The sequence below is a fragment of the Chelonoidis abingdonii genome, chromosome 26 (genome assembly GCF_003597395.2).
Source record: "Chelonoidis abingdonii isolate Lonesome George chromosome 26, CheloAbing_2.0, whole genome shotgun sequence".
Lineage (NCBI taxonomy): Eukaryota > Metazoa > Chordata > Testudines > Testudinidae > Chelonoidis > Chelonoidis abingdonii.
The window spans coordinates 9,289,585-9,317,228 of record NC_133794.1 but is presented as its reverse complement, the minus strand read 5'-3'; the positions used below and the strand labels follow the sequence as shown (position 1 = coordinate 9,317,228).

The 27,644-nt window shown below is 44.4% G+C and overlaps 1 protein-coding gene and 1 long non-coding RNA gene across 3 annotated transcripts in view; one reads left to right on the top strand and one right to left on the bottom strand.

Moving 5' to 3' along the window:
- SARNP (SAP domain containing ribonucleoprotein) overlaps positions 1–27,644 on the top strand; it is a 53,262-nt gene that overhangs the window by 9,345 nt on the left and 16,273 nt on the right. Inside the window, exons 4-9 of one of the 2 annotated variants that reach the window (XM_032785592.2) lie at positions 465–532; positions 3,761–3,812; positions 7,343–7,416; positions 8,448–8,476; positions 9,134–9,159; positions 10,584–10,652. In XM_032785592.2, the coding sequence (XP_032641483.1) occupies positions 465–532; positions 3,761–3,812; positions 7,343–7,416; positions 8,448–8,476; positions 9,134–9,159; positions 10,584–10,652 (318 nt within the window). The remainder of the gene's footprint in view (positions 1–464; positions 533–3,760; positions 3,813–7,342; positions 7,417–8,447; positions 8,477–9,133; positions 9,160–10,583; positions 10,653–27,644) is intronic. The other variant, XM_032785594.2, reaches the window with a different exon arrangement.
- Positions 20,328–27,644, bottom strand: part of LOC142045970 (uncharacterized) — a 128,965-nt gene continuing 121,648 nt past the window's right edge. Inside the window, exon 2 of the long non-coding RNA XR_012654888.1 lies at positions 20,328–25,944. This is a non-coding gene — a long non-coding RNA (uncharacterized LOC142045970). The remainder of the gene's footprint in view (positions 25,945–27,644) is intronic.

Genomic DNA, 27,644 nt, shown 5'->3' with positions numbered 1-27,644 from the left:
CACTCTTGGGCCTCTTAACCTTTAGAGAGACTCTTTCCTCAGGTGTTACTAGGGCAGCTGATGAGATGTTGCAGCTGACAGCCCTCTGGTTTAAAATGACATAGGTCTGGGGACATGGGGCGTCTCAGGTTAATTTTCTCCTTGCTTTGCCAGAGTGAGATGGTTGACCTTCAGTAAACATTGCAAAGCCTGTCTCTTTTCCGGGACTGGGTGGAAAGGGAAAGTGAGATCTGATGTACAGAGATTCAGGGAGAGAAGGATGCACTGGTTGGGGACATTGTCGCCATTTGATTTTGTACGTAATGTGAAAAAAACTTGTTTCCAAGCACCAAGAGCTCCGGGTAGATGTTTTTAAACAATCAAAATCTGTAAATGTTGACAGTGTCCCCTTCCAATGCCTCTTCCTTCCATTCAGTTGACTGGAGTATTAACCTCACCCACTTTCTCAACTAATTGAATTGCAGGAAGAAGAACAGAAACCGGTAGAGCCTCCTGCTAAAGAGGAAGAACCTCCTGAAAAATCAGCTGATGTGTATGTTTCTGGGGAATGCATGGCTATAACTGAGTGGGGATATGTCTGGGTGTGGAGACAGTAGCACTGTATGAACAGTCACTTGTTCCATAGTACTTGCTTCAAAGGAGCTGAAACGTACAAGACAAGTATCATAGTTGTATGTGTGTGGAGGGAGCTTAGTGGAATAAACAGATGTGCAGTACCGTGGACTCTCTGGAATCTCAGGTTCACATCCCAGCAGGGTAGGCTCTGCCCCTCATTTGTTCCTGGCAGATAAACTGGCTTCCAAGCAGTTTAGCCTGTAGATCTTTTGGAGGAAACTCTGAAAAGCAAGGCTCTGTCTGCCCTGTGTGGTCACCAAAGATCCCTGATACCTTCTGTGAGAACAGAATTCTGGCCTGGTGTCCTTGGCTTCACCTTGCTGTTGGACTGGCTACTGTGGTCCACCTCAGAGGTGGCTGCATTTCAGGGGAGCTGTGTATAGTTTGTGAAGGATTTGGGGATGAAAGATACTATAGAAATGTGAAATATTCATCTGATTTCCAGTCAGTTGGTCTAGTTGTCCTCTTCCTTCTCTTGTGACAGTATCTATGCTGTATATTTCCCATTCGCTCAGGCGACCTCAGTGACGTGGAGTCGGATGGAAGAGGATCAGACTAGTAAATTAGTCTCCTCGCTTTTGCATCATGCCAGCAAGTCACAGCACAGGATGTCTCTTTCCATGCTTTTTTTCCTTTCATTGTGGTTCCTAAGCATATGCTTCCAGAGCTCTGAGTTGAGTTTCCTTATTAATCCACAGACAGTTGTTTGCTGGACGCAGAGGGCGTGTTTTAGCAGTTACTCCAGATCTGGAATGCACAGGGTTTACTGCCACAAGGGAAATAAGAAATTAGCCTGCGAGTTTTGTTTTTGTTTGGCTCTGAGATGCATCATGTCTGTGCAGAGAGAGACCCTCTTTCAGATGAACTGAATGGTGGATGTTAAACCCCAGTGCACTACTGCTAGCAATCCCTGCAACGCTCTGGTGGTGCTTTTCCTCTGCAAAGCCCTTTGCTGCTAACCCTCCCCACTTCTTGGCAGACAAGGAAGTATTTATCCCCCTTATTTTTGTCAGATGGCAAAACTGGGGAGCAGAGAGAGAAAGTGACTTGGTCCAAGACCACAAAAGGAGTCATTGTCGCTGCTGCGATTGGCATTCAGGACTTCTTTCCTCCCAGTCCTCTGTGTAGCCCTCACCTCTTGCTACAGGAGGGTGTTTCCAGCATGTGTTTTGCTGTCCCCTATTGCCAGATACTGCGTGCAGGTAGTCAACATGAGCTTGTTAATATTGCCCTCTTGACTTGCTGTGGGTCAGAACAAAGCCTCACTTAAGCCATCAGGATAGCACATAAGCGGTGCATAGGCCTGGTCCTGGCCCTCTACATAAGCAGGACTTTCAATTATTTGCCTACATTCGTACTCACACCTGGGCTATTGGCAGTACCAGAAGGAAGCTGCAGCAATGGGAATGAAGAGCTCTTTAGAGCATCAAAATGAGACTATAGCGCAGCACATTGGCTTGTGGGCGCATGTGAGTAATGTAGTTCAGATGAAACCGTGTTCTGGGGCCCCTTCATCTCAGCTGTAGACACTTCCCCAGCTGTAAGTTAAAGGTCTTATAAGGAGAAAGGGATAATTCTTTGTGTCCCAACCAACATCCCCCATAACCATAAATCAGGTTCTAATGTCCTTGGCTGCCTGGGAGCTCTGGCTGAGTGTGTCATAGCTGCGTATTTGCCTGCATGATTGCTGCCTTACCAGTACTTAAATGGTTACTATGAAAGATGAGAGAGAACCAAACTCTCTGATGTACAACTGTCTGCTAAGGAGATAGAACTGGCTCAAGCTAATTTGAGTTCAGTACTTAATTTTGGACAGTAGGGGGCGGCCTTTATCTGCATCCCAAACAAGTAGCTCCTGTGGAGGCTGCAGAGTAACAAGTCCTGGTTCCTGTTCCGAATTGCTTCCTGTGAAAGTGTAATTAAACCATTACTACCTTTCAGGGCATAAAATGGGAAAACTGTCCAGGAATCTGGAACAAAGGCAGCACATTTCTCTAAATGGGAGACCTTAATGAGGCTGGTTATGACCCACTGGTTTATGGGAGTTGTTTAGGGGAGGAGGATGCTGTTTCTTTTACCCTGGGAACTTCCGAACTTTGTTTTTTCTCCCTTTGTTTTCTCCCTCAAACCTCAGCCCTATTTTCAGACACGCCCACACCATGATGTTTGTGTAAGTCTCGTTGCTGGGCTTCACTGTAGTCAAATGTGCATTGTTAAAGAAGTGTGCATTTGAAATATCGCCAGAGCTGAGGAAGCTGGTGCTGAGCTAGTGAAAGTAACTTGTGACTGTGCCGTGAACTAGAACAGAGCGATCCTTTGTAGACAAATAGCTGTAAAGGAATAAAGCTCTACAGGGCACATGGTCCAGGCTTTGGGCTTCTGATGGAAGCTGAACATTACTGTTGGGAAACTCTGGGAAATGAGAGAGGTTATTCTTGGGTGTGTGGAAGACTAGTGATACTTTGCATTTCTGTATCACCTTTCAGCCAAGCTTCTCAGAGTGTAATGTGCACACTGGTTAATCCTCACCTCTCTGCTGTGACTTGGGGAGCATCCACAGTTTCCTCAGGGCTGGAGAGACTTCTTCCCTCTCGAGGCTGCATTGGTGACAGAGCTGGGAGTAGAACCCAAGAGTTCTTGACCCCATGGATCTTCTCTGGCAACTAGACCACACTTCCCATCAGAGCTCCTAATGGAGTCGAGGAGTCCTGACTGCCAGAGCCCTAGCCCACCCCACTAGTCACCGTCTATGTAGGACCAATTGGTTCTGACTGTCAAGGCTATGGCCTCACCAAGAGAGTACTTCCCTCTCTGTCTTACTCCTGACCGTGGGTAAGAATTGTACTTCCATACCTCGTGTTCTCTTTGGCGCCTAGGCACCATGCTTATAGAGGTTTGTCTTGCAAAGAACCTGAGAGGCACTGGTGTCCTAAGGGTGTTGGCTGAGGATGCTTTTGTCTGTAGACCATGAACCCAGTGATGGTTGAAAAGTGTTGGTTGTGCTTACAGAGGTGGAGGGAGGCAACCCAGTATATCAGCTACTGGGACATATTATTTTAAACTAACAGGAATTCTCTGATTGGAAGTTAGATTGAGTGTAGAGTCCTGGCTCTGATCCATCTCTCTTTCCCCCCCAATCTTCTAGGGGTGCAGAAAAAAAAGTGGTGAAAATAACATCAGAAATACCACAGATGGAGGTAAGGTTCCTGTTGCCACCCCATCCCTTTCCTCCTTTTAGAGGTATCCATTTAACCTGTGTGTGTGTGTTCACATTTGGGGATCCGTCCCTTCAGTTTCTTATCAGTGTTTCCATTGTAAACCCTGTTAGGTTTTTCAGGGCTTTATGTTGTGATTCTGAGTTTCTTTAGGCTGCAGATTGTCTTTAAGAGATGTCGAGCTCTTGGTGCATTTCATTTTGACACTAGATTTTAAGGTCTGTTCCTGTCAGTCATCTGTCAGTGTATGTCACTTTCCTTTCTTCCTGTCTCATTTCTGCTACTTTATTCCTTCTTGCCAGCAATCATCGCAGGCCATGCATGAGTGCCACCTGCCTGGCAGCAGCGAGCTGGACATGGAGCTAAGTGCAACCCTAGCTTGTAACTGTAGTGCAGTCAGTGGATGAACTGAGTCCATGGCATCCTCTGATGTGAGTTGGCTGAAGGGATTGCTAGAGAGGAGCTCAAAGACAGACTTACCTCCATTATCACATGGGCTATGTTAGCTGCATCTTTGTTCCTGATGTCTCTAAAGCCCTATGACTGGACTGCTGTTACCAGTTCTGTTAGGCTGATATCCTGGATTCCTCGAGACCTGTCAAACTGGAGAGGATAGAGCCCTGCTGAGAATACGCTGTAGGGAATAATCCTGTTTCGGATGAACTGATGAGTTAACAGAGTCTCATCTTTACCTTTTATGATCCTCTCTCTTCTTTTATGCTTGCTTGTCTCATTTAAAATACACACACCAGAAGCAACTGATGCAGTCCCCTGTGGAAACTGCAGAATTGTTCAGTCTCCAAAACCCATTCTGCTTCCTCTAATGCTTTTTTCTGTCTTGATTTTTTTCTCTTGTTCTCCATAACTCAGGAGTTCGTGTGAAAACACGAGTTGTGTCTCCTCACTGTTCAGCCACCATCTTGAAATTATAATCTTCGGTTTGTGACATGAACAGCTCCGCAGCAACCAGGAGGTGATGTCGCAAAGGGAGGATTATGGCTTCGGTTGGGGGAGCAATGAGGAGAAATACGTAAAAATTGATCTGAGGTGGAGCCAGAACAAATCACGAAGGAGTGTCGTCTTCCACGCTTTGTGGGATGCCTTTGTCATTAGCTGCTTTAACAGCTTGTTAAAGGCATTTGCTGACATCATGCCTCCAGCCTTGTTTTCAGTTCCAAACTCTGCCAAGACCCATTCAGAAAGAAAACACATTTTTGTCATGTAAATTAGTTTCATGTACCTTTTTAATCAAGGTGTGTAGACATCTCCTGGAGTAGATGTGTGTAGAATGGCATCCCACTGATGGTTCCAGGACTCCTGGGTTCTAGTCCCAGCACAGCCACTGACTTGCCATGTGACCTAGGGCAAGTCATTTCATCCCATTGGTTCAAGCGGAATGAAATGCAAGTGTAAAATAGGAGCATAAGTAAATCACGTTCTTTAAAATTCTGTTTTAATACCATAAGGAGCTTAATGTAACAAAGGGTTAGTAAGTAGTTAAGAATTCCCTGGATCAGACCAGTGTTCCATCTAGTCCAATATCCTACCCCCAGCAGTGTCCAATGCTAGCCCTTTCAGTGGGGGGTGCAGATAAACTGCCCCCCTCCTAGCCCGTAATACTCAGGCTGGCGTGTGCCCAGAAGCAGGAGGGTGTATAGACCTTCCAAAACTCTTGTCTGTGGTTTTATTGTTTGCTGTAACAACTCTGGATATTCTTGTTGTTCATATAAATGTCCAATCCTTTTGAATCTCGCTAAGCTTTTGGCCTGAATTTTACCTTGGGGCCATGAGTTCAGCAAGCTAATGCATGAACAAATATTTCTTGTTATCAATTTTAAACATGTTCCCTTTGTTTAGTTAAACATACTCTTGTTCTTGTGCTATGGGAGAGGGTGAGTTGCAGAGCTTGGTCTAACTTCTCGAGACCATGATTTTGTATACCTCTTACTGCATCCCTTCCAAATTGCTCTCTTCGTGAAGGTGAACAGTTCCCTTCTTTTCAGTCTCTTCACATAGCTTGACAATAGTCAAGGGAACGGTTACTGCAGCTATTTTTAGTCCGAGTAACTAAAAAATTCCCAGTTGCTCTTAGCTGTAAAGCACCAAATCAGATTTATGATCTTGTGTAAATAATAATAAGGCACTGAATGGCTGATCAAATTTCTTTCCTCCTTTTAAGTATAAAAATACTTATTTATAACCCTTTATGTGTATGACCACACACGCACCCCTGTGCTTTCAACACTTCCATCCTTTTCTCCTTTCCAAGGCAGACTGCATCTTGGTCTGTGGGAGCTTTGTCTTTGGGGAAAGGATGGCAGACTGGGTCCTTCCTGTGGTGAATTTCAGCATTAATTGTATTTTCACTGCTAAGTGATAAACTCCACTTGAAAGGCTGAGCCAGCTGTGTGAATTGTGCTGGTCACCCTCAGAAAGACTTGTTCTAAGATTTAAGGAACAAAATTTTTTTTTTTTTTTTTTTTTTTTTTTTTTTTTTTTGTAATAACCTTTCTTTTCAAGTGTATTTCTCCATCTTGTTTCACTTTTTAAAAAAAATTGTTTGCCTTTTTTTGCAAACCAGCTGAGGCTGGATAATGTTCTGGTTTCTTCCTGCCGCTGGAGGGCAGGTCACAGTTGCTCCCTTTGCATTCGGTGTGAGGGCTGATGCTTCTTTGCCTTTTGGCACAAGGTTCTCCCCAGATGAGGTGTACAAGATTCTGTCTCACCGGCTTGGCATGCCAGTCTTCTGGCCAGCAGCAGATTTGTATTGTACTAATTTGAAAAAGAAAAAAGTCCATCCTTTTGCCTCTGAGTCAGTGTATTAATCTGTCAATTCCATTTCCATACAGATGGTTAATAAGTCCCCTCTGCTCAGATTTAAAGTTGGGGCGCTGCAGGTGCCTAGGACTTCACCAGAGAAAAGCTTTCTCTAGGATTAGATAGATTTTTATTATGCTGTTCATCACTGCCATAGAAATAAAGGAGAGCTACATTGCTAGGCCTGTATCTCAAAGTTTAAGGGATGGCCATGATACAGACCATGCAAATAGCAGCTCTCTCCCACCTGCTGTGGGATGAGGGCAAAGCTGATCAGCTGCAGGTCTCTGCTCTAATGATCTGTTAAGGCAGACCTCAGATGATTTTTGTGACAATTTTACACAGCTTTTGTATGGTTTTCCCTTCTGTGGTGCCTTCTCTCCAAGGCTCTCCCGTCCTCACAGTGACGATGGGAAATAGCTCTGTTTTAAGCAGGGAGGGGAACTGAGGCATAAAGAAGTGAAGAAACTTGCTCAGTCGTGGTGAGTTTCTGGCAGAACTGGGGATGGAGCCCAGGAACTCTGCTCTCTGTCTTTAAATACCAGGCCACAAATTATGAGTGGGCTCTTGGCCTCCTAGCTCTTTGGTAATGCTTTCTTGGGATCTGAATGCGGGAATCCCTGGGTTAAGATGTGCCCCGAACTGGCTGCCAGTGTGGCTGCATTAAGGCTTGCCCTTTTTCTTCTCCGTTTCAGAGAATGCAGAAACGGGCTGAGAGATTCAACGTCCCCGTGAGCTTGGAGAGTAAGAAAGCGGCGCGAGCAGCTCGGTAAGTCTCTGCTTGGAGCAGTGTCACCCTTTTTTGATTTGGTGGGAAACTGCTGGACTCTTGTCTCATTGACAGGCCATATTGATGTGGATCCTCACCACAGCTTCGTGTTGGGGATCTAGGGCAGCGTTGGGGATTGAAAGTGTCTGGATTTTTGAGGTGCGTGTAAGGAGGAGGTGAAGGCTGCTTCCTGCCTGGATTTCCTTTCAGAAGGCTGCTTACCTGAGTTTCTGGAAGGCTTTGCCCACTTTGTAGTCCTTGTTGCTTGCCTAATCATCTCTTGTCCTAGCACATCAGAGCATTTGTCAAGTGTTAACGATTGAAACCTCACAGCCCCTACACTGCTGCCTCCCTCTTCTCCCCTCCCCCGCCCCCGAGAGGGAAGTGGTTCTTATCAACATTTACAGCTGGGGAAACTGAGCCTTGGGAAGGGGCTTGGCCAGGATCATTATTGACAGAGCTCAGAATGCAAGGTGGGAGTCCTAGAGCAGAAGCCTGGGCATTCACTGCTAGGTAACATTACCTGCCTGCCCCCATTAGTGTCACAGGTGGCTAAGGCAGGGGAGATGGTGCTCAAAATATGAGGCGAGTGTTTGTATTCAGCACCTGGACTATACTGATTTGCTAGCACTGGCACAGCATGCTTTGGGTATGTAATCTGTGTCCCTTACCTTGATCCTAAAATACCAGGAAACTGATGCTGCCTACTCCCCATGATGTAGAATAACAAAGGGAAAGGTGGTTATTGAGGGGCTTTGCGGCTGCTTGTATGAAACAATGGTGCGGATGCTAGCCCAGCAGAGATTTCCATTTTGTAAAGTAAATACTGCAGTGATCACTACAGTAGTAGCATTAACTGGAAGCCAGGGTTGCCAGCTAATCCCACCCAAAGACCAGTTTGTCTCAAGTGCTCTCATGAAGAATTTTTGAAGGAAACGCTCCTGCTACATCTTACGCTTGGCGAGTCAGACACTTTCCTACCTTATTTTGCAGCTCTGAGTCTCTGACAAAGCTCTGTTTACTTTCTACAGGTTTGGTATGTCCACAGCTTCAACTAAAGGTAAGCAAGTCAAGTAGAGCTAATCTGTGGATTTAACCCTTCTGCAAATATTTAATGGTTCCTATACAGAAAAAGCCAAATGAGACTTTGTGCGCTTCCAACTGCTGATGTCCCTTTCCCTAGTGATCACCAGAATCAGTGGGCTGGAAGAACACAGGATAGGAAATGGAAATGCATTGTCTTTGTCCTTTTTCAGAGTGGCTTGGAGCTACTCTAGTCCAATGTGTCTATCTTGTCTAAACATGGCTGGACACTAACAGCCAGATTTTTGTGCAGCGCCCGGCTGCCATAAGCAATCAGTGGGACCTGGACTACCTTTAAAAATACTACTCCTCATTGTCAAAGCTCTCAGCTACCTCACAAGAAGCCCATCTGTATTTTTACAGATGGGGAAACAGAATCAGGGATGAAGTGACATATCTCCCAGGTCACCCAGCGAGACAGTGTGAGAGCCAGGATTAAAATGGACTTCAGTTCCTGGCTCTCAGTTGTGTTTAGCTCGCTAGAACGTGAGGGATATCCAGCTTGTTCTGTTCAATCATGATCCAGTGGAAATTGCTTAAACTACATCTTTGCCAAGGGGGTCAGAGAACTCTGTTTAAAACTGTTCTTGCCATTTCTGATCACTAACTATGTCCTCCCCTTCCCCAATCTCAGGTCTGTCTGCAGACAGCAAACCTATGGTAAGGAATGCTTATGCTTATAATTATAGCTGATCATGCCCTTTAATCACAATACCAAAAGTGTTTAGCTTGTTCAGACAAGTCTTCATCCCCAGGAGTAAATAGTAACCCCCCAAACAAACCAGGTAGGATATGCATGAGGTTGCTTAAGGTTATACGGGCGTTAAGTTTGCTAGGACCCCCTCCTCTGTGCAGTATTTGGCTGCCTCTCTCAGCTGACCACACTCCTGGATAAGCTGGCTTTAGAACTAAATGCCTGAAGGAATAAAGGCAAATATTTTATTAATATTGCATGCGAGCTTCCCGCCTGTGTGCCTGGTGTTCTGTCTTTGCCCTTTTTGCTTGAATTGATATGTGCATTGCTCCAAGAACCTAGATTCTGTACAGCCTGCTATTTTTCTACAGTAAATGACCCTTCCTTTCTAATGTCCAAATGGTGCAATATTCTACCTCAGATTTCAACTGGAAATGGAAGGTATTAAAATACATGGAGGGCTGAGAGCTCTGAGCAGAGTGGGCAGTCCACTTAGTACCTTTCTGCTCGATCATGGTGAATTATTGGTGCAAGAAGCAACAGAAAGCTAATTTAAGCAAGTTTTGGGCCTAATCCCAGGTTTCCTTGTGCTGAGTGTTTTTGGAAGATGTTTTGCAAATACTGCTGAGAAGTAGGTTAGCATCAGGGATCCCATTTTCCTCCATGGCACCACAATACTGTAGAAGGCTTGTCACTGAAAGCCCAAACTGGGCCTCATTAGACACTGGGTTACTTCCCCCAAGGGAAACCCTATTGCTTGTGACCTGGGCAAAGTGAGGGAAAATAACTTGACCAGGGGCTTGACTAGATGTGTCCTAGTCATTCCTGAAGAGTAAGAATGAAACACAGTGGTTACTGAAAACGGAAGGAGTTGGAGAGAGATGACTGGTGTGTTTGTCTGAGAGGCAGTAAGTTTCCTTCCATTGTGTTAATTGTATCTGGCTGCTGAAGGAAGAATACTAAGTTCATTTGAGTTACAGTAAAAAAAAAAAAAAAAAAGGAGGAATCTGTTGAACAAGCTGGTCCTTCAGTGGGAGAATTCACCATCTGTAGCATTGTCCTTTGGAGATGTCCGTTAATGAAGCTTGGGAGCAGAATACAGCTCTCTGAAAGCTCTTGGCTGCTTCATTTGTGGCACTGTTTTCTTCCCCTCTGTAGCTGACAGGTGTCGCTGCTGAGTCTGCCGACCTAGCACAGAGAGAGAGTGCTCACAGGAGTGTTGCTCGCTCTACCAGGTTTTCCACAGACCCATCAGAATGGGCCACTCTCTGTCCAGGGACCTTTCTCACGAGCTACCCTCTCTCAACCACAGCTGGTCTTTTAGTTTTCCTAATCTTACAGTTCAAGTGACAATGACTTAAACGTTAAACTGTTTCCTGTGTCTTTGTAGGTAAACATGGATAAATTAAAGGAAAGGGCTCAGAGATTTGGTTTGAATGTCTCTTCAGTCTCCAAGAAGGTAAGGTGCATTGGCCTCTAGGACACTGTCTGCACCTACAGGTTAGCACAGTGCACAGAACAGTGGAAGTTCTAAGTTGTTTTACCTCCTTTGCTGATACAGCACTCCATGCACCACGCCCCAAGAGGACTCTCATCAGCATCATTTTCCTTACCCCCGTCCTTTCCTCTCTTTGTTTGGCTGTAATTTTGTTGGTTTTGAGGAAGCCTGACTGCCAAGGCCAGGCTGATGGATAGAGGGCTTCCTTCCAGGGTCTGTCAAGATAAACTCTTCATAAAACGTTACAAGTGGAAAGGAGAGACAGTTGAGGAAGCTTTATAACTGGATTGTTTTCAGGCATTTGACTTGTGTTGTATAGGTGGATAGACCTAATCAGCCTTCACAATTGATCTTTTTCCCCAAGGTAATGACTTTCTGGGATGAGAGGCTCCAGAGCTCAGTTTGAAAAGTGACTCAAAACTGTAATTCATCAAATAATTGAAAATGCTAGACAGAGCTCTAGGTCCTCTTAGCCATCAGGTTCAAAAACTCGTGTGTGTGTGCAGGATTTGACTGAGTGCGTCTGTTTGGAAATACAGTGAACGAAGCACAATTCCACCTTGCCTGGAAGGACTGGATCTTATTGGTGACCAGATGTTGAGTGAGGTGGGAAGGGAAATATAAATGTCAGAAGGGAGAGGAAGGGTGTGGGAGCACAGGCATCACCAGTACAATAATCCCCTGCATAAAAATGTTCTTCAATAGGAGAGATGAAAATGGACAGGGGAAAAGAGATGCATCCAGTCCTGTTTGGGGGAGACAGATAGAAAAGAGAGGGATCAGTAATACCCTCTTACATTGATACAGCCGCTTGGATCACAAAACATCACACAGGAATAACCTTCTCCTCCTCTGGGATGAAGTGCAGCTGTGACTTACCAGTGCACAATAACACTGCGCAATGCTTTAGGACAGGAAGTGAAGAAAAATCTTGTCCATTTGCAATGGCTGTGCTAGCGGGGTTTGGAAACCCTTCCTCTCTCTTTGAAAGAGTGTATGGGGGTGGGTTTGTCCTCTTCCCTCCACCACTGAAAGATAACCCCCTCTTCTCCCATGGGGTTTGTGCTATGGACATTTTAATGCATCTGTTTCTTCAGCAAGTCAGAGTGAAATGCCAGGCTCTGCAAATGTGGAGCCAGGAAGTTCAGTGATGTAGAAAATAGCGTGTTGGAGGCCACTATTCCTCCCCCACACATCCCTTTGGGGGTGGGGGAATCAGGCAAGTGCATTAAAGCTGGAATATGTGGAAGGGCAGGTCAGGGTGAGAGGCTGCTCAAACATCATTAACCCTGTCACTTGGAACTGTCGTTTTTCAGGAAGGATATATGCCTTGTCAGCATTCATGGCTGCAGCTTGCTTTGGGTGGAATAGTAGATCTAGGTCTTAGTAATAAGTCAACGTTTCTGATTACTCTTTTTGCTCCAGAATCTTGAAGAGCTCCAAAGCAGCCAAGTGCTGCACCTGATCTGAACGAGTGCTTTACAAACAGAAATGCTGGGCTAAGTTCATTAATGAACTGATCCCCTTCTCCAGATGGCGGCGTACCAGGCTGGGCGAACGACATGCCCAAGGTCACAAATCCATGGCAGAGTTAGGTCTAGCATCTAGTGTGCCTGATACCAGGCTTGTGGTTTAACTCCAAATGCCGTCCTTGTGCCTTTGACAAAGCTAGGTGTCCAGCAGCAATGGCAGCCTTTGCAGTGCTGTGTCTTTTTTTTGTTTCTGTTCCATCAGGAAGCTGAGTTCATAGCCTTAGCAGTGGCTTCTCCCACTGAGTGGAACACACTCTCACATTCCTGTAAGGAATATTATTGGTTACTTTAATTAGCCTGTAGTATTGTGCTTCCCACCTGGGTGTTCTTTATAGCTTTTCATTACAGAGGAGCCTGGCAGTTGCAAATGTTTACATGTGCTGTGGCAGATTTTTATACCCTGCATGGCAGCAAAAACTTTACAATAAACCATTGTCTCCGCGGAGCCACGCTACATTTCTATTCAAATTGGTTTGGAAGAAGGGAGGGCCGGGGGGGTGAGAATCATTGCTTAAGGGGATTTCAGACCTGCTGAGAGCAGGGAGCAAATGCAGAGCTGCATTAGTGGCTGAGAACTCATCTGTAGCTTTGAACCCCCTGACTAGCCCTCCAGGGTGAAATCTTTCAAGTTTAAAATCCTCTTTCTCTCCGCCTAAAAGGGAGGAAAGGCCTCAGTAGTTCAGAAGAGACGTAGCAGGAAAAGGTTGATTTTGGCAGAACAGAGGGTAGGTGCTAGCTTGTGTCTTGGCGGTACAGACCCATCAAATTAATGTTTAAAATAAAACCAAGCGTTTATCTCCCTCTAATACTGACCCACCCTCCCCATCCTCTCTTGTGAAGCATCCTGTTAAAACACACTCTCTCTGACCTGAAGCTACCATCCCTTGAACCCTACTTACCCCGTACACACATTTGTAAATTTCCCTCTCCCTGTAATGCTGAGAGCTCCCCAGGGGCCGGAGTTATAGCTGCATGTTTTATAGGTGGGATTTGTGGTAGTTTGTGATGCAGAAGCATTTCTCCAAGGCGTTGGTATGCTTTTTTTTCTATAAAGTAGCCTCTAAGTCTCCTGCTGAGAGCGTTGCCACCAAATGGAAAGTCAGAGCTCTAGGGATAACATAAAAGCCCAAAGCCCCCCCATGCCCTGGATTGCATTATCAGATACCTTCCCCTATCTGAGCAGATGACCAAAGTAATTGACTTTTATGTCTCTCCTTTAATGTGGAGGTCTCAAACTGCCTTAGGACAGTTGGCTGAGTAACCCTCCGCCACATGGATGTTGAGATCAGAGAGATGAAGTGACTGCTTTGAGGTCATACTCTGAATCGGGGCAATATTGCTAATCGAATCCAGGAGTCCTGAATCCCAGTTCCCTACTCTAAGCACTAGAAGCACTCCGTCCCAGAGCTGTGAATGGGAAAAAGAAGTCTTGATTCCAAGTCTCCTTAACCACAATGAGGTGTGTATGTGTACACACATTACTCAGTGATACCACGTGGGAGAATGGTTGTCCATGGCACAGAGAATACTGTGTGGTCCAGAACACCTGGTTGTGATGATGTCAAGTGAGTTAGGCCGGAAGAGGCCAGTTGCTGTGAAGAGCGCTTCTGTGTATTGGACATGTCTTAGAGATGATATGGTCAGCTGGGGTTAGAGTGGGGAAAGCTGGGAGGCAGGACTTCTGGGTTCCATTCTCTGCACTGACACTCAGGTAAATCGCTTCACCTTTCTGTGTCTGTTTCCCTATGTGTAAAATGGAGTGAGAACCTGGCAATCTCCTATGGCTATTGTGATGCTTATGTAGTGCCTGTGCAGTGCTTTGAGAGCTCCATAGACATTCCAGCTTGGTTATTAGTCGGCAGTGATGACAGATTGCACGTTTTAGTGGAGAAACTTGTCTTTGTGGCTAGGAAGAGTTAAATAAAAATTAATATGGCTATCGGTCACTGCTCTGGCTTAATCCTCTTTAATGAGGATTTGTTTTACAGATGGCAGATGAGAATTATTGCACTCATCGTTTGAGATTAGGTGGACAGAGCTGGCAGGCTGATTATTTCATGACGTTTGTGTGATATTGAGGGAGAGCAGGGGTCAGGAGCCCAGCAGAAAGTTTGTGTGTACAAAATATCTAAATGAGAGAGAAAACAATTGACTTAATTGTTTCGCTCCCAGCAAGCTTATAACAACATGCTGAGGAGGAATCCTTTTCCTAGATAATTTTTCTTCCTGCAGTCTTTCCAAGCACCCCCGCCAATGCCGGATGTGAAAATATTAACCACCAAAGAAGCAAAGGAGGGGAAAAATGCTGATGTTGGCAGATCAGGAAGGAGAAAACTCCCTGAAAAAGAAGCCTCTTCTAGCTACCCACTAGGGATTTATATTTAATATATAATAAGACCAGCTTGGTGCTCTGTGACGTTGCTGGTAATTGCAGATGGCTTATGCTGAACAAGGATGGTGAAAGGTCATGAGCTTCATGTCAGTATTCCATCTGAGACTTCCTAAACCCTCCATCGCTTTAGGTATCGTGAAGAGTGAAGCTTCCTCCTGACCTCTCATATGGAGACAGCTATAAATCCACAAAGCTCAGTCGTCAGGAGCTCTGCAGTTGTTACAGGATATATGAGGACTGGTTCCTGGCTCGTTTTAGCAGCAGGCTCCATTCCCGGTTATGTGTCTTGTTTGTTAAACTTTCTGTGGGCTCTCCAGTTGTCTCCTAGACCTTGCCTGCCTCTGCTCATGTTTTAGGTCTCCCTGGCCATCCCTTCACATAATCCCAGCCCTGTTGGCCCAGGAGTCTTATCTGGAGTAGTCTGAGGACTCTCTCCAATGACACCTGAAAATGTCCCTTCTATCTTCTTCACACCTCTTAATTCCTTCTTAATACACCTCCCTTCGTTGTTGTTCTTGCCTTCTGTAGTGCCTTGTGGTACAGTTTGTATAAAAGGTGCTACAGAAGAGTATATTTACTCTGTGTGTGCTCACATGCTTGTGTATGTATGTACGGACATCTGTCCCTGCACCATCGTGGTGCTTGGATCCATATAATAACTTGTGTATATCCTGCACCTTTGAGTACCTCCCCAGTATTCTGCCTACTCTCAATTACCCACCAGGACTGCTTGGAATATTCCAGACGTCTAAGCAGCTTCTTACAACTGGGAGTTCTTAAAAATCAGCCTGCCACAGAAACGTTTTTCTCCTAAGAGTAATGCTGAACTGAGGTTCAGAATAGTCACTGTTCAGTCCTAGACCACTACGTTGTGACAAGGTGGGGCTACAAAATGGAGCTCTACCTTTAGAAAGGAAAGATTTTCAGGAGGATGCACAGTATTTTTTTCTTAGACCTGAAACTCCCATGATATTGGCTGTTTTGAATCTTATTATTTTTAGATATTTAAAAAAAATTGCTCTGGGTAATTTGTAGAGGATTTTCTGTTTTCCTCTGAGTTATGTATAGTTCCACTAACAGTAACTAAGGCATTGAAATTTACAGGTGAGGGGAATTAAAAAAAGTTCAGTTTAAAAAAACAAAATTCTAAAACATTTGAAAAATCTTTTGCTGTAACACACAGTAGGAAGAGAGAGTGTTTTGGTGTGAGATGGCATAGAAATCTTGTGAGCCCTCATTTGGGTTGACCTGCACAACTTGTCTTCAGTGTTTGAGAGTGATTTGGATGAGTCCCAAATTCATGCTGCTAAAACCCTTTGTATTACATCATTACATATATTAAAAAAGGAACCTCTGCGCTCTACAGTGTATAGGCATAGGGAGTAGCTCTTTACATAGCCTGAGAGCCCAGTAATGGCCCTCAGCATCTTCAGAAGCCATAGAGCCCTGCCAGAGCAGCAGTGCGTATATGTAGTTAGCTCTTGCGTGTTGTATACATTTAGTAAACAGCGTCATTTGGACCTAGTTGTGCCTTTGTGATTCCTTTAACTTGAGATGTGTCATTCTATAAGGCAAAATATGAATGTGGAGATACCGCTTCCTAAATTAGGGCTTGTGGCTAATAGTTTTAGATTCTCTGAATTTTTTTTTGAGTGTATGTGTGTGTGTGTGTATATATATATGCGTATATACATATGCTATGCACTAATATTTGGAAGCCTTAATTTCCATGTTTGTTTCAGAAGAAGCTTGGATAGAATAACCGCATGACTCAGTGTTCGTGTGTGTGTTTCTGAGAGAGTCACGCACACATATGTATGCATCACAATATCTAGCAGTCTGGTATGTTTGCCCCCCTTGCTGCTGCTCCATCCCCTTAAAAACCAACATCACTGTTTTCTAACTGGAGTGGCTGTGAATACAGGCCTTTTGGTTTAGGATAATGGGAAGTGACAAGGTGAAGAATAGTGCTGGCAGTCATGGAGATTTTAACACAAGGGTGCAGTAAGCTAGGCTGCCTCCTCCCCCGCCCACTGGATTGCTGGGAGAAGGAGTTTCTCTACCTAATGGCCTGCACATGGCTGCGTTGATGTCATGGGCTCCATGGCTAAAGGAGGGCTGTGAGTGTGAAACATGGACTTGTTTTACCTCTTGTAATAAGAATGCCTTCTAGTCTTTTACTTAACACTCATGTCTCCCCTCTTGCATGCTCCCTTCCCCCCCGGCTCCTTGGTCTCAATACGTATGATCATTGTATTCAGGAGCGGCGCCAGGGTTTTTGGCGCCCTAGGCGGGGGTCCTTCTGCGCTTCCAGTCATTGGCGGCAGTTCTGCAGCGGGGGGGTCCTTCCACGCTCCCGGTCTTCGGGGCACTTCGGCGGCGGGTCCCGGAGCGAGTGAAGGACCCGCTGCAGAATGGCCGATGACAACCCAGAGCGCGGAAGGACCCCCCGCTGCCGAATTGCCACCAAGGGCAGCAAAATGCCGCCCTCCCAAATCCTGGTGCCCTAAGCGACAGCCTAGGTTGCCTAAATGAAAGTGCCGTCCCTGATTGTATTTCCTAATCGCAACCCCGGGCTGTGTGATCATTAGCTTTCTGTGACAAAGACCTGATTTGAAACTGGACTCAGGAATGGTGCGGAGGAGGAAATTTATATTTTCACATATTGATTTGCTGCAAAGTTCAGCACCAGGCCACCTCTTGACAAAGGCCAGTGGGAAGGCTGTCTCTTGCAGGCTAATACAGTGTGCTGAAAAAGAAATGCACACTCTGATCTGGGCTGCTTAAGAATAGGGCTGGGCAGGGCAGGACTGCTCAGGATGTAGATGTGAGAAGGAATAATTCAGTAGAGCTAGCATACACGTGGGTAATGTACTGGTTTGCTTGAGAAAGAAACTCAAACCCTAATGGGGCTTAGTGAGTAAGTGTCTAGGGGTAAGGTGAATGTAAAGACTAAAAAAAGATTTATAGCTGATTTTTCTCATAAAAATAGCAGCCTCACAAAAGGGAGTGTTTGAGGCTTTGGGGATGGAATGAAGCAGTATATTAAACTGGCAATGAGCACAGAGGAGAACTACAACTTTCTGGGGAAATAGAGGTAGATCAGTGGTACCCCTGGTAAGTTTCACACCAGTCCTGAGCCCATGTACTTTGGCTGGCACATAGTGGAACCATAGAGGGAGATTTATGGTAAGTGATGAGTCCTCATTTGTCTCCCATTGAAAGCAAATAGGGGAGTTTGTGAAATCCAGCAGCTTATCCCCTGGAGGAGTCTCAAGAACTCCAAACTGGAGGGAATAGAATCCAGGGATAGGGATTGTAAGAAGGGACCTCACTGAAAGCTCCGGGGTGGGGGAGGCTCCATTGATTATATGAGCTGCTGTCGAGTCAGTACAGGAACCAAAGGTAAGATAAGGCAAAATTTCTTTACCCAGAGTAGTTGATACATGGACTAAACTACCAAGAGTTCCCACCAGAGACCTTAAAAAAACGAACAACACGTCAGGAAGTGTTTGGAGGAGATGTGCTTTGGGTGACAGCTGCTTTAACAAGAGGCCCAGACTGGCTTCCTTGTTCATTCAGCCTAAAGTGCTGAGCACCTGCAACCTCCTGTCTTATCAGGCTCCAGAGTGTCACTTCCCATAGCATGGGCTATGTAAAGATGGTCTTATCAAAGCAGAGTTCTCAGTTCCATATTGTTTGAACTCCCCAACACGTGTTTAAAAATGGCTACCCAGCCCAAACTGAGCCTGATCAGTGTTTTCCAGCATGGTTATTGTAATGCCCTGGTTTTGAGGTGCTTGGGTTTTTTTCAAGTCCACGGTCTTCGCCTCTAGTTCATAGCAAGGTTTATAGTATAACTTATTACTCTTAGATGTGGACACACAAGCATCTTAAAGCTGTGCTACACTAATGTGGGTTTGATGCTGTTATGAGCCTGCAAGCATGCAGTTTAATTCCTCTGTAGAGAGCAGAATAAAAGGGGCCTTTATGAAATAATAGGAAAAGTGAACAAACTGCAACTGTCTGAAGGTGGGCAGGTCTGTCTATCAGGTAGAATTCCTTTACTGGATTGTAAACTTTTTGTGACAAGAGACTGTCCTGATATTGTTGCTCTGTAATGCACCTAGCAGGTTTTTTGGGGTGCTAAGTAAACACCATTGCAAGAATTCCTGATTAGTAATGGCTGTATCCAAGTTATCCCACTCTGGGTACCTAGCTACCTCCCTGTGCTGACTTAGGCCATGTCTAGACTACACACCGTATCGGCGCGTTAAAATCGACTGCTCGGGGATTGATATATCGCGTCTAATCTAGACAGGATATATTGATCCCTGAGCGAGCTTATATCGATTCCGGAACTACACCAACCCCAACGGAGTTCCGGAATCGACATGGCGAGCCGTGGACATCGATCCCGCACGGTGAGGACGGGTGAGTAAATCGATTTTAGATATTCGACTTCAGCTACGTTATTCACGTAGCTGAAGTTGCGTATCTAAAATCGATTTTCCCCCGTAGTGTAGACCAGCCCTTAGATTAATCTGTATGGTCTACTTAGCCAACACTGCAAACAGCAGTCTACATCTGAACTTAAGGTACAGGAAGTGTGGCTAAAGAGCCATTGCCATCTCCGTTTTGTGAGAACAGTGTTCTTCCACTGAAGGAAAAATAATCCTTTCCCTCCTATCTGTAGCATTCCTGTTGCAGGATTTTTGAAGGACACCAAAGTGCCCAGTTCCCACTGACTTTCGCTCTTGGACACCTTTGAAAATTGTGTGCACAATTGCTGCTTGAGGTGTGGATCAAGATCTGTTGTAATTTAGACAGGCTTATTCTTTTAAGGAGTTATAGGTAGGTTTGAAAATTGCTGATTCCCCACCCCACCTCACTCCATCTAAAACCAGATTTTAAAACATGCCCATGGTTAATCAAAGTGTAATAGGAGAAGTTTGACAAAGGACTGAATATCCCCTGAAGATTAAGTGTGTGAGTTTGAGCTCCAGCATGGAATTCATTATTCCCCGATGGTTAAAAGTGAGACCCTATTATAAAACATTAGAATGAAATTACCTTTCTGTTTCATTCTGGACTCATATAATTCATTTACATTTTGAATAAATAACAATTTATCCTAAGATGCATTTTGATTTTTAATTTCCTGTGAGTGCAAAAATGTAAGTAGTGTGTTTTTTTTTAAATTGGAAATCTGTGTATTTGTTGAAAATCTTTGTAAACCTACTTAGAAAAGTAGCATTTCCTTGAAGGATGCTGAATGCTTTGCAGAAGCTGCAATGACACCAACCTGCCTTTCTGTCTCTGTGTGTGAAAATTAAATAGTTTTCACCTCCTTTGAAGAGGGTATTCTATAGCCAGGGCATTTTAAAGAAGTAGGAATCAGTAAAAGGTTGCTCTCTGAAAGGGACATCGTCAGTTTGAAATCTAATTAATGTAAACAGTTTAAAGCAGCTCCAGGTATGACATCTTCCCCTGAGTCTCTTCATCAGATCTTGTGGCTTTACAATCACGTTTTCCTGTTCTTTTAAATGTTTTTCTGTGTCCCTGTTTCTTTGTTGAATGAGCCACATAAATGGGAAACAGTGAAGCTGATGAGATACAAGTGCAGTTAACTGCACAAAGTAGTAGGGCTCCTAGGTGTTACCTGTAACAAATCGTTCAGGGTGGTGTGATTTTTTTGGGGGGGGGGGGGAGGGCGCGGGGAGGACTGTGCACCTTCCAGCACAGAATCCCAATCTCATCCCCATGTGGTTATAACTCTCCTGGGAAAACTCTATCCTGTGGCTTGGTAGAGATGAGGGTGCTTCCCTGGCATTCCCCTAAAAAGTCATTTGCCAGTGGAGGCTAAAACTCAGCCCCCTGTTGTGTAGGTCACTCTGTCTCGCTGGATTTTGTCCAGTTTGCTTTTCTCTTGTAACATGGTTGCCAGAGGAGGAGGCAGCTGTTATTCAGACCGTCACCAGCACCTGCACTGGAAGGGTGGTTGGAAGTGGTCTTTGAATGACAGAGCAAACCCCTCCAGATTCTCAGTCCCCTTCCTTTGCAGTCCTAGTGTCCTCTTTGGTTGGCCCCTTCATGTTCCTTTTGCAGTAATCTTGGTCATCTCTTCTCTGAGCTGCTACGATCTCCTCATCTGGCCTTCCCTCGCCTTCAGATCCAAAACTCTGCGACTAATGTAATTTTCCACCTGCTCTGACCACGTCTCCAGCCCTGTCACTGGCTTCCTTTCCTTCCACATCAACTTCATGCTCTCCTTCCTTGACTCAGATTTTAAGCTGCTCATCTTTCATAGATCTATCAACTACCCAAGGTGCTGAATTAACAATGGCAATCCTCTGCGTAGCTCTGTTTTCAGGCCATCCTGTGGCCTGCATTTCCCAGTCTCCATGGTTCCTTATAAGCTCTGACCAGTTTTCCCTCTGCCAAGTATTTTCCCTATCTTCGATCCTTCCTCCAAATCCAGTTCTTCCAAGCAGGCTTCCTCTTGTTTCTGACCTACCAACCATCTCTCTCAGTGTACGTTTTGATTTTTCCAAAGTGCCTATCACTGTTGTATCTAAGCAAAGCCTTCAAGGCATTCTCCATCATGTAGTGAACTCTTCACCTCTCCAAGGTTCTAAGAGTCCTCCCTCCTCTTCTTAACAAGGTTTTGTTGTCTCTGTGGCAATCTTTAGTAAATGTACAGGCCTCTAGTTTGCTCTTATCTCTTCTGGGAGCTCATTCCACCTCTTCTTATATATTCACGTTAGGCAGTGTAGGATTGTGACCTTTTAAGGCAGAGATGGTGTCAAGTTCAACCCATACTTGTTAGGTGCTATTTAAACATAATTCCAAGACCTAGCGGGCCAGAACCCTAAAGGGACCTCACTTTCCAGAAGTGCTGAGGAACTGCTGTCTGGAAATCAGCCCCTGTGAGGTGGCTCAAGTTGGGGGTATCCAGACACTGAGGCCCAAGTATCTGTCTAGGCTAGGTCTTTCCAGTGGTGCTAGGATTTTTACCCCTTGTGTCTGTTTAGTATGTTAGCCTTTTTCTGAGTTGCAGGCAGCTTGTGTGCTGTACCACTCTTGTTGTTTTTCCTTTTCTCCTGGTTCTCAAACTCTTCTGTAAAATGGACCTTGGAGAGAGAGAGAGAGGGTGGGGGGTCTCATGGACTTCTCCTTTTCTATTCATGTTACATCCCTGTGGCAACTCCAGCACTGAGCAGCTTATATAGAACGATAACAGGAAAGGCCTGAGGGTATTTGTAGCTGTTGGATACAATTTAGAAGCTGGAAATGAGGAGGCAGAGCTAGGACCATGTGACCAGTGAGTGCTATTGGGAGCGGGGGAGGAACCACTGTCCTACTTGAGTTTGTGAGCATTTTTCTTCCTTCCTCTTTAATGGAAGGTCTTTTAGTCCCTCTTGTTAATATTACTGTCTTTCTCACGCTGCTTCAGATTTTAGACACTGGACTATAAAATCCCTCTGTCTTGTTTCTCTCTCTTGTCACACTGGCAACACCATCTGTTTTTGTCTCCCCATTTTGGTTACCAGCTTGTGAGTGGTTTCTGTTTTGGGGGAGGGTTGCATCTCTCTCCCAAGCCCCAAACAGTACACTCCAAATAATTTCACATGGTGTGTTTCTGCTAGGCATAGGCCAAACCGAAACCTTGCATTGAAACAGTCCATAGCCTTTGCTGTGTTCTCAGTCCTAATCTGAACTATGCAGATGCCTTCTCTCAAATGGAATGAACCAACTCCTCTCCTCCAGATTTCAGGGTGTTTTGCGTATTTCAGTTTGACCATCACTTAATGAACACAATACTCAAAGTATGCTCCCAATTTCAGATTTGTGGCAGGCTGCTTTCCCAAATAGCTGCCAGTCTAGGGGAGAGGAAGAAATGGTGAAACCTAAAACCACAGTACTTGAGTGGTTCTGGCGGGGACATTCCATTATTTTGTTGTCCTTTTTCTTTGCCTTTCCCCTTTGTAACAGCTTTAATGTTCATAGTAATGTAGTGTTTACGGTTACTCCTTTCTTCGTGTTTGTCTCTTCCCCTCCTTTTACCTCTCTGCACATGCTGACACACACACGATGTCATTTTAAGAATAAATGACGAGGAGCTACGGGAGGTCAGCAGGACTCCTGATCTTTTCTTTATCCATGGTGCCATTTGAAAAGGATTTGCGTCCCTAACAAACCTTTAGGGAGAGGGGAAGGGGTTGCTTAAAGGGAAGACAATGCTGGGGGGGACTCTGTGACCTCACTCAGTCCAGTCATCTGGTTCTTCGTTTGTCCCTGCTGTGAAACAGAACTTATCTTTTGTCTGTAACACAAATACATCTTTTCCCCACTCCCCCTTTCCCTTTTATTATGGTTCAATCAATGATGTCATTATGTGTGCCATTCAGGGGCTGTTGAACCACTTGGCTGCAGGAATTTGGAGGGGCGACTGGGGGAGAATGGCAAACTGTGCTCTTGCTCTTAGCCTTCAAGGATCTATTCTAATTTGAAGGAGAGAAACGAAGTCAGGTTTTTCTTTAACCCCTGTTCACCAGGGAAGATAAAAGTTAAACCAAAAAACCCAACCCACATAAAATGAAGAGTGAATGAGAGAGAGGTAGTAACATGAACTGCTAGGGCTTTCTTAAATAAAGGTTCTTAAGCCAATAAAAGTTCTGTTTGCGCTACCACCCTCTGAATTTTTTAATAAAGATATTTAAGAAGCTTTCTCCATTGCTCTTAACCAAACTGTCAAACATCTCAGCTAGTGCTGCTTGCTGTAATTTTACTCGCTTCCCTCATTCGTTGGATTAATTCTCTTCCCCAACATGTTTCTGAAAGTACTGACTACAGAGGGAGTCCTCTGAGTTTGGAAACCTACCATGCAGTCAAATTAATACACTTTCAGTGAGTTGCTATGGCATTCGATTTGGAATTGGAGCACCCCTTGGGTTTACCTTTTAACACAGTCTTGCAGAACGTTGTGGAGCCTCACTAAATGTAACTGATCCAAAACACATTAAATCAATGGAAGTCTCCCATGGGGCTTTGGATCAGGCTGTTAAGAGTATTATCATTCCAACTAATTCATCGTATGGAAAATGCTTAGTCTCACTTCATTGGAAGCCTGCTTTGATTTAGTTATTTAATAAAGGGGAGAGGCTTTCCTAACTCATCCCAATTCAAGGAGATATCATAAGAGTGCATTAAAAAAGTTCTGTGATTACTGGAGCTTGCTCAGAGCTGCAGAATGGATTGATCCAGATCAGAATGCCATCAGATGGATCTGGATTTAGGTTCAGGCCCATCTCTGAGTAATGCCTTTGTTTATGTAAGTCAGCTTTCCTACAAGAGTCCAACAGGAAATGGCGGTGTAAAACCCTACTGCCCTAGGCATAAGATGGTTTTAAATGTAGGATTAGTTTAGCTTTAAAGGGATTCTGATTCACCTGTCTTTTGCCAAAACATAGTAGATTTTTATTGCTAAGTATTTTAACTCTGTTTAAAACAAAAAGCAGTAAATCTTTTGAACTAAATGTATCAGTGGGTGGCCTCAGACTCCTAAACTTGATAGTGTTCTTGGAAAAGTGATTTGTATCAAGGTCTGGGATTTAACCTGACTTCAGTTACTAATAATTTGGACATTCCTAACACATCTATTCCCTGCTCTGGCTATTTCCACTAATAAAAGGTATGATGTCTTCTGGAAAAAGGAACACTTAAGATCCAAACAGAAATGAAGGAATGGTGTTTAGAAGTTAAGCTGTCTTCAATGTGTTTTGCCAGCAAATTTTTCTCTGCATGTGATCTGAAATCCTTTAGAAATGTATGTAGAGATTTAAAAACTAGCAACATTTTGATTTTGACAAAATGTTTGCAAAAAGTCTGCACCTTCATTGACCTGCCCATCTCCCTGATTTTGGGGCTGCTTTTGTTGGCATCACAGAAACCTTAAGCCGTGAAGCAAATAGAAAAGGACAAATATGTGTTACTTTTCTACTGAATGTACTACTACTGCCGCCTTATTCCAAACCAGAGAGATGCTCCTGAGTATTTTATAAGGCATTTGAAGTAGCTAACATCCAGGGTAGCTGGACTAATTCGATGGATGAGATCCGGTCTGCTTGATGATAGATAAGATTTGCAGTACTTGCATCCCTTTTAAATATGGCAATGGATAAACATGAGGAGATGCAGTTCGTCAATGGTTTGAACCTTGGTTCCTGATATCCAGGCGTCATAATGCTTCCCAACGTAGTAGGCGTGTTTGGGAAATGACCCATCTGGTTTCCACTTTTGGGTTCTGAACCGCCGACGATAATCCAGGTTATCCCATTCTGTATTCGGGCCTTGGTTGAAACATCTTATAATCGTCATTGGTCTTTTGCATTCAGCTGCACGTTATGCTGAAGGTCCACTGAGGTAGCATCGATCTACCATGCGTACGGTCTTACAAGAGATGCTGTATCCAATGCAGCTCTTCAGAATTTGTAGAGAGTCTCGCAGTGCATCACTTGCTTGAGTGGAAATTTCTTGTGCCTGTGGAAGAAGATTGGCGAAGGTAGGATTCGCTGAGCATTTGCCTAGCCAACGTTACTCCAGTTCATGCTGTTTTTGTTTGGCCTCCTTACTTTCTCTGTTTTGTGTTTTCCATTTTCAGCGTGGACTGCCTCATGGGCTTCTGTTCGGCTTTAATAGTTTCCAGCCGTTCCTATGTTATTTCGTTGTCTATGCTGTTGCAGTGCTTGTCCTTTTCAGGCTCCTGGAACTCATGTTCTGTTTCTTGTGTTGGGGAGCCCTCGTGTGTGTGTTGTCTGAACTGCTGCTCTCTGTTGTCTCCTGGAATCTGCCGTACACTCCTTTTGTTTAACTTTCTGCTAGCTAACGTTTGACATGCAGATCAACATGTGTGTGTTTGTGGTATAACTCTCATGGGAGTGCTATTGTTTACCAAAGACCCGTAATGTCCTTGCTTAAAAGGCAAGCTTCCCCAAGCAGCAGAAAAAAAAAATTTCTCTGGCTACTTTTAAAACTCAAACCCTTATTCTCTCGCTAAAAAGCCTACAGAGAAAAAGAAAATAATATTCGACTGGTTTCTGGATTTTTCTATCCCTACTCTGCACCATGTTGTAAGCCTCTGTCCCAAATCTGGACCTAGCGTCCAAAATCTGGTGCTTAGCATGAACCTCCAAGCTTAATTACCAGCTGGATCTTATCTCGCTGCCACCATCCAAAATACCAGGGTTTGGCCCCACTCGGTCTCCCCAAACCTCCCGGAGAGACCCCCAAGACCCAGAAGCCGAGTCTACCGCAAGGAAAAACTCCACTTCCTCCCCCTCCCTCCCAACCCAGACTTTCCCTCTGGGTCAAAAAAAAAAAACAAAAACTTGGATCATTGATGCAATCTCGTTACCATCACGAATACCAGAACCTGTCCCCTCTCTTCACAAGAGACAAACCTAAACAACAGGAAACAGGAGATTTTATCTCTTTCCACCCTCCCCACCAATTTCCGTGTGCTGCCGAGCTTACTTCCGTAGATCTAACACAAAAAATCCCCCCCTTGTTCTTAACCTCCCAGAAAGAACTTCAACAACGTCCTTAACAAAAAAAAAACCTTATAAATAAAAAAGAGAGAAAAACATAAAAAATATAAACTCTGCAAAAATTAACAAATACAAGGGCATTGCTTATAAGAAACAAAAAATAAACAGTTTTATTCAAAAAAATCCATTTGAAACTATTCCAGCAAGTTACACACAGTGTAATACACCAAAAACAACATAACAAGCTATATTGTTTTTCAAACCTGTAACTACAAGTTGAAACAGAATAAGACAAGAAAAAAACCTTCTCATAGTCTGAGAGACAGACCAAAATAGACCCAGAGTCCAAAAATTCCCTCCCTGGACTTAGAAAAATCCGTTTTCTGATGTGGTCCTGGTCAGTGTGTTTGGTTCCCTTTGTTAACCCTTTACAGGTAAAAGAAACATTAACCCTTAGCTATCTGTTTATGACAGCATCCCTTTTAAATATGGCAATGGATAAACTTTGCGTAATAAAATTCTTGCTTTCCAAGTTCAGAGTGGCAGTTTTGTGGCTATGGCTCTGGACCGAGACTCTGGAGATCTGGGTTCAGTTCCCGTTCTCCCACACACTTTCTGTGCTACCTGTCGATTAATCTCTGCCTCTTCCTGAGCTGCAAAGTGTAATCCACCTAATGTACATCTACGGCCGTCATTACCGTAGCATCTGAGCACGTGTCGTCTGTCTTGTATTTACCCTTACAGCACCCCTGTGAGGTAGGGAAGTGCTGATAGCACCACTGTACAGATGAAATTGAGGCCCAGAGAAATGGTGGCAGAGGAGGGAGTTGAGCGCCTGGGTCTCCGGCATGTCCCAGGCTGGTACTCTGGACGCTGGAACTCCTTTCTCCCACCCTCTGACTTGTCTCTGAAGATTATTAGCTCTTTGATGCAAGGCCAGTCTCTTGCTCCATGTTTGGACAGTGCCCTGCACGATGGCTGGGAACTAAGCAGTACTGTCATACAAATAACTACATCTTTCACCTTTAATAATTAAACACCAGTAATGCCTCTGCTAACCAGACTACAGGGGAATTCAGCCAAGCAAAATTGGTCATGGAAGGGAGTTAATCAACCCGGTCTTTGTGTCTGCCACTCTGCAAAAAGAGAAACTGAGTATAAAATGATGAGCAAAGGACTCTGAGAGCTATTGCTAACTCTCTCGCTTGTGTGTGTTGGGAATCTTGCATTAATCTGGTTTATAGGTTAGTTCAAAGCCTGTCCTAATGAATCTGTGTCATGAAGTGACACTCTGTACTACGTGTATTGCCATTTTTCTTTCTCCCTGAGCCTTTTCACTTTCTGACCATATATAGACTTTTGAAGTCTAATGGCCACTGATTACTCCCATCTCTGCTCCCCATGTTCTGAGTTGGATCCAATCGTTTTGATATTGATACATTTTCATTTATTGTCTATTCTGTAGAATGGAAGTATTAAG